General features: G+C 46.7%; 1 protein-coding gene and 1 non-coding gene across 3 annotated transcripts in view; both read left to right on the top strand.

Moving 5' to 3' along the window:
- Nucleotides 1-6,270, top strand: part of Tpst1 (tyrosylprotein sulfotransferase 1) — a 58,778-nt gene extending 52,508 nt beyond the window's left edge. Inside the window, exons 4-6 of one of the 2 annotated variants that reach the window (XM_005344552.3) lie at nt 136-186; nt 5,074-5,117; nt 5,758-6,270. In XM_005344552.3, the coding sequence (XP_005344609.1) occupies nt 136-186; nt 5,074-5,091 (69 nt within the window). In that variant the 3' untranslated portion in view covers nt 5,092-5,117; nt 5,758-6,270. The remainder of the gene's footprint in view (nt 1-135; nt 187-5,073; nt 5,118-5,757) is intronic. The other variant, XM_013350386.2, reaches the window with a different exon arrangement.
- LOC113458277 lies at nt 1,209-1,341 on the top strand. The gene has a single exon (XR_003378673.1). It is a non-coding gene; the product is annotated as a small nucleolar RNA SNORA51 (small nucleolar RNA).
- Nucleotides 6,271-6,588: the final 318 nt, after the last annotated feature.

Here is a 6,588-nt window from a genome sequence, read left to right as displayed (position 1 = left end):
TGTGCACCAGGAGCCCAGTGGCTGTGATGTGCACCAGGAGCCCAGTGGCTGTGATGTGCACCAGGAGCCCAGTGGCTGTGATGTGCACCAGGAGGCTCCCGTCTCCTTAACTCACTCCTGCTCTGTTCTTTCCAGGTCTATAAAGGAGAATTTCAGCTACCTGACTTTCTGAAAGAAAAGCCCCAGGTACCGTACGTACACCACTTCCCCTTCCTCTTCTTTTCTGTAAGAGCTGGCTCTTCCACAAAGTAAGCTTTGGAAAAGACAGTGAAGTATAAAAAATGAAAACAAGAAATAAAATCCAGGTGTGCTGCTTTGTACCCGTAATGCCAGCCATCAGCTGAGAGGAGAGGATCAGCACAAATCCAAGGCCGCCTGGGCTACATAGTGCAGTTCCAGGCCAGCTCCCTTCTCAACGTGCCAACAAGCAGATAAGTAAGGGAAGTAGAAAAGACAGTGACCTGTGCTGGCGGTAGCGAGCGGCTGTGATTTGAGAGAATTTAGGGTCTTCCGCAGCTAGGAAAGTGCACACTCAGCCACACAGATTTCACATGGGAATGGGGAGAATGCCTGAGCATCTACTTTGCATTAAGAATGCAAAGTAATAATAATAATAATAATAATAATAATAATAATAATAATAATAATAATAATAATATGTACCTTTGGTATTTTTATTATATTAATGTTTGAGGTGTTTTAGCTGTTCTCACATTGGAAACTGAAAGACCTATAATACATAATGCACACAGCAGTTGGCTGTCAGCAAATGTGAGAGTTCAAAGCCTGTAATCCTTGTTTTTAAAAATAAATGAGGGCTGGAGAGATGGCTCAGTGGTTAAGAGCACTGACTGCTCTTCCGGAGGTCCTGAGTTCAATTCCCAACAACCACATGGTGGCTCACAGCCATCTATGATGAGATCTGGCGCCCCTTCTGGCTTGTGGGCATACATGGAAGGAATGCTGTACACATAATAAATAAACGAATATTAAATAAATAAATAAATAAATAAATAAATAAATAAATAAATAAATAAATAAATAAATAAATAATACCAGCCAGGCAGTGGTGGCACACACCTTTAATCCCAGCACTCAGAAGGCAGAGGCAGGCGGATCTCTGTGAGTTCGAGGCCAGCCTGGTATACACAGTAAGTTCCAGATCATTCAGGCTACATAGTAGGACCCTGTCTTAAAAACAACAACAAGGCCTCCTTGTGCTTACCACAGGCTGTGTTCTTACACTGGCTGTATAGAAAGAGGAGGCATAATAAAGCCACCCCATGTACACCTCAGCTCAGGCCACTGTGCCTGGTCTGTATTGTGAATGGGGAGATACGGAAAAACAATAACAACAACAAAAAGAAACCAATCTATATTACAACTGTAATGTTTCAACTCACTTGCATTCCATTTTTGTGTCCAGAGTTGGAGGAAAACTGAGATTATTATGGTGTGCCTGGAGTAGTACAGCGTGTCCTGTGGTCCCCTGTCACTTGTGTAACAGCTGGGAGAAGAGACATCACTGCCTGTCGTTAGTCTTGATGTTCCACATGGGCTGAGGCTTCCTATCTCTAGGGTGCTGCTGTCCATACTGAACTCAGTTTCTGAAAGTGTTTGAGTTAGGATTGCAGGGGAAACACTGTCTTATGTGTCGCATACAGCAAGCCTGGAGTAAGCAGGCCTCCTCTGGAGCTCAGTGACGCTGTCTCTCACCAGGAGTGAAGGCCGTGCCCAACCTGAGCACTGTCAGTTAGCAGCCGTCTGGAATGATGTGTGGTACCAGAGGGTCTCAGAGTGCATCAGGGCATATTCTTAGCAGTGTCTGTTTAACTCTTTCCCATTCTTTCATGTATTCAACAATTGTTGCTAGGGATTTGCTAGGAGTGAGAAATTAGGATATGTCCGCAGGAGTTGGGAGAAACGGAGTCTTCTCAAGGAACTCAAGGACCTGATGTTTGTATAGAGGGAGAGCAGGGCCAGGCCCAAAGTGCGCATGACATCCCAGAGCCCTGGGTGGATTCCCGAAGACACCATTACTCACAGCCTTGGAAATTGCCAGAAAGCAATCTAAGAGGCAGGATAAACTTGAAGAAACCAAGAAAGGGGATTTGAGACCGAAACTGACAACTTCCCTGTGCCTCAGCACACACCCAGTAGCTCCAGATGGAGAGGGGGTGGGTAGAATCATGTAAGAGAAAGTCCCCGAACTTAGAGGGGAAGCCGTCTTCAGTCATAGAGACATGGTCGTGAGTTTAAAGATTGATAGATTCCAGGACAGTGGTGCACACACCTTTAATCCCGCACTCGGGAGGCAGAGACTGGTGGATCTCTGAGTTTGAGGTCAGCCTGGTCTACAGAGTGAGTTCCAGGACAGCCAGGGATACTCTAGAAACTCTGTCTCCAGTGGGGAGGGGGGAATGATAAATTACACACCAGAGTTGAGAATATTTGCTTATTAAAACTTGCCATAGCTGGATATAGTAGTAAACGTCTGTTCCCCAGCACTGGGAAGATGGAGGCAGGAGGATAATATGCTCAAGGCCAGCCTGGGCTATAGAGCCAGACCCTATCCTAAACAAGCAGAAACAACAAATAATGCTAGAGTTGGTGCAGTAGCTCAGAGGGTAAAGGCATTGCCCCCCAGCCTGTCAGCCCGAGTTTGATCCCACATAAAGGGGGAAGGATGAACTGACTCCTGCCGTCCACATACATGCTGTGGTGCGCACTTCCCCACAGAGCATCCACGCAAACACCTGTCTACACAAATCTAAATAAGCAAACGAGGAATTTTAAAAATGAATGCCAGAGTTGGGTATGGTGATACACCCTTGAACTCAGCACTTGGGAGACAGAGGCAGGTGGATTTCTATTGAGTTCAAGGCTGGCCTGGTCTATATACAGAGTTCTAGGCCGGCCAGTGGTACATAGTAAACCCTGTCTCAATATAGTAATCTAATATTAAACTTTTAATTATTATTCTTAAGTGTATGCTTGTTTTTCCTGCATGTATATCTGTGTACCTCATGCACGCCCGGTGCCCACAGAGGTCAGAAGAGGGTGTCATAGCCCCTGGAACTGGAGTTAACAAACCTTTGTGAGCCCACATGTGTGTGTTATGAATCAAACCCAAGTTCTCTGGAAGAGCAACAAATGCCCTTAACCACTGAGACGTCTCTCCAACCCAATAATAAAATTGGTTTTTGTCTTTTGAGACAAGGTCATTTTATTATGTAATGCTCGCTGTCCTGAACTCACTATGTAGACCATACTGACTTCGAACTCACAGAGATATGACTGTCCCTGCCTCCCAAGTGCTGGGATTAAAGGCGTGCGCCACAATGCCCAACTCCAAAAATAAAATATCTAAGAACTATAAATAAATGATAGAAAACAAGCCTTCAGTGGGACAACAGTAATTTGTAGAATATAGAGAAGTCTTATAAGACAATAAGGAAAAGCTTTAAAATGCCTTGATACGCACTTTAGGCTATTCACTGTTGCCCACACTCATGCTGGAGGATCTGACACTCTCTTCTGGCCCCTTGGGGCATCACACTCACATGTATGTACTCTTACACAGGCAGAAAGATACACACAGAGACATACACACATGTTAAAAAATAGAAATCTTGAAAAAGTGTACTATAGCAATGGCTCAGCAGTTAAGAAGAACGGCTGCCCTCCCAGAGGACCCAGGTTCAGTTCCCAGCCTCCATGTGGCTGTAAGTCTAGGTCCAGGGGATTTGATGCCTTCTTCTAGTTTCTTTGGGAACCAGGCATGCACACAATGCATAGACATGCATGTCGGCAAAATACCCATATACATTAAATAAATAAGTAAAAATTCAAAAGAAAGATTCTGGTTTAATTAAGAAATGGATCCAAGTGTGGGCACAGGCTTGTAGTATCAATACTTGTGAACTGGAGGCAGAAGCATCAAATTCCAGGCCATCTTCAGCTACACAGAGTGTTCAAGGCCCTGTGGGTTACATGAAACCCTGTCACAAAACAAGAAACAGAAACTTGATAAGCTTGGCAGCACATGCTGGTACTCCCAGAGTGAGGAGGCAGAGGCGGGGGACCACTGCAAGTTCAGCCAGCCTGCTCCACATAGTGGAGTTCAAGGTCAGTCAGAAGTGAGGAGATACAGGGGCTGGGGCTTGGAGGGCCCTGGAGACACTGCGTGTCCTGTCCCTGTGGGGTCAGAGCCCACACTCCCTGTGCTCATTCCTATGCGAATAACCAAAAGCTCCAGCATTTGACTTGAGGCCAGGCTGACTGGAAGGTTCTGAAAGTGAGCCCACCCTGTCATCTCGTGTCCCCACACAGACTTATATGGGATTTGTGAGGAACAAAGGCATCCTTGTTACTCAGGCGATGCCAAGGATTTAGTCTGTCCCTGGAGTGTGGGAAAGGCCAGTCCAGTTTCTTTCCTTAGAACAGTTACAGGCTGAGTTTATCTAAAACTTTGAGCAGACACTGTTAATGGGTCTGGGGTCGCTCAGAGGGTCATTCACCATGACCATGAATATATTTTAGTAAGGAGAGGCTTTTTATGTAGGTGCTGGCCCCCCGAAGGGCTGCACCGGAGAGCTCTCCAAGGTGCGGTCCCCAGCCATATCAGCCCAGGACGTATAAAGGCAAACCCGTAAAATGGTATGTATTCTGATGTGTGAAGGCAGGGTCTTACTGTAACATATATGTCTTGCAGTTGTCCTAGTGATCTCTGTGAGCAGAGTAAGCAAGCTTAATTACAAAAGCAGAAATAAGCAGTCAGTGTAATGACCTACTATTTTGCTAGAACAGCAGATTTGACAAGACCAGTCAATTTTAAGAATAGTCTTCAGTGTCTTGGGAAGGGGGAGTGGGCCGCTGGAGCACAGCCTTCACAGGCCACGGCCTGCGTGCTAGAGGCTTTCTTTTCTCCAGTCTCTCAAGCATGGTAAGTTTAAGCCTTAAATGTCATGTTAGCCGTCAGTCCTCTGAAGCATGGCTGCTGTGTTGGTGAGAGCAGACGTTCCTCTTCCAGCTGACTACAGGACTTTAACGTATCTATGGTTCCTTCCACAGACCAAGCGATTGGAGTAGCTGAGCCCGGAACTTCCCACAGTGAGGTGAGGCCCGCCGGGTGCTGCTGGGTGGGAGTCTCCACTTGGGCCGACAGAGACAGCTGTGTGTCCGGATAGTGAGCACAGCTCTGGCCTCAGGCAGCCTGGGTTGGCATTGGCTCTGTCACCTCCTGGCACCAAGCAGCTTAACTCTGTGTCTGTTCCCTTATCTGTGAAATGAAAGCGTGGAGTAGGTGTGGAGATGGCGTTTGGAAGGGGTCTTTAACGTTAGGAGGGACCGAGAGGCTGAGAGCGCAGTCGCCGAGGGCTGATGAGAAGAGTGATCCCGGAGAGCCCATTCATCTCCTAAGGTCACAGCACATAATGAGAAGTCAGCATGGTGGCTTTGCACGTTGGACATTAGTGGTAGCTGTGGATGCAGGTGACTGTCGCCACCATTAGAAAGCATCTGTAGCAGCCCTGTGTTCTCTACCTTTGTACCTTGAGGTTATTTGCAGGCACTGGAAACAGCACAGATGGCAAAGTGTGTCCTCCATGCCCCTCAGAGGCGTGGTTGTCCGTCCTCCTGCCCCTGAACTGCAGGAGCCCACCTAGCCACTGGTGCAAACAGGGAAGCAGGCGGGGATGGTACGGGAAGGGCAGCTTTGATCTGTGCCCGTGACCACATGCTGTGTGTTTGCCCTAGGGATGACTGCTGCCTTTTCTGCAGAAGGGAAATCTCTGGAACTGCTGTCTCCTGCAGGGAGAAATGCTGTGACCCAACCCATCGCTTCTGCTCACCTGCCAGCCTCCTGTCCCTAGGGAGGTGCCACAGCCGGCCTCCCTGAGTGATGGCTCTAAGCCCAGTGACTCGCACAGCCCTCAAGATGAGGAGCCCCACAGGGACACGGTTTTGTTTCAGCTCCTCTTGTCCTTGTCGTTCTTACCAGATTCCAGTCTTAATTTCAAGAGAAGGAGAGTTTAAGGAAGGCATTTGGTTAACAAAATTGGCAGTCTCGTTCAGAATCTGTTGTCTGTACACGTTCCAGTGTTTTGTAGAACACTTGTGCCTGTTTAAATATATTGTGTGGATAATAGTAAATACCTTACTTATTTAAACGATTGATTGTATTGTTTCAGAGAGTTGGGAAATGACTGTATACATTTACAGCCTAATGACTTTTGTATTTTATTTTTCAGAATAAAAGCTTAAATGTGAAGCATTTGAGTGCTTTTGCTTTCAGCACTGTCATTCGGAGCACAGACCTCAGATGGTGCTACACACTAGCTTCCTGTGGGCTGTGCTATAGGTTTCCTCCCTCGCTTCCCTCCCCTGTGTGTGTGCATGTGTGTATGTATTTGGGGCGTGTGTGGATGTTTAAGGTCAAAGAACTTACCGTTTCCAAGAAGCCATTATTGTGGAACACAGAATAACAGAGGTAATAATAATCACACTTATTGATGATTATTATTATGTTTCAGGTGCCAGGCACGGAACGAGATGTTTTACGTATTATTCCCTCTTCACACCTGTCCC

Source organism: Microtus ochrogaster, chromosome 2, assembly GCF_000317375.1.
Source record: "Microtus ochrogaster isolate Prairie Vole_2 chromosome 2, MicOch1.0, whole genome shotgun sequence".
Classification (NCBI taxonomy): Eukaryota; Metazoa; Chordata; class Mammalia; order Rodentia; family Cricetidae; genus Microtus; species Microtus ochrogaster.
Note: the sequence above shows the minus strand (reverse complement) of the source record. Positions and strands in the feature narration are given on the sequence as shown.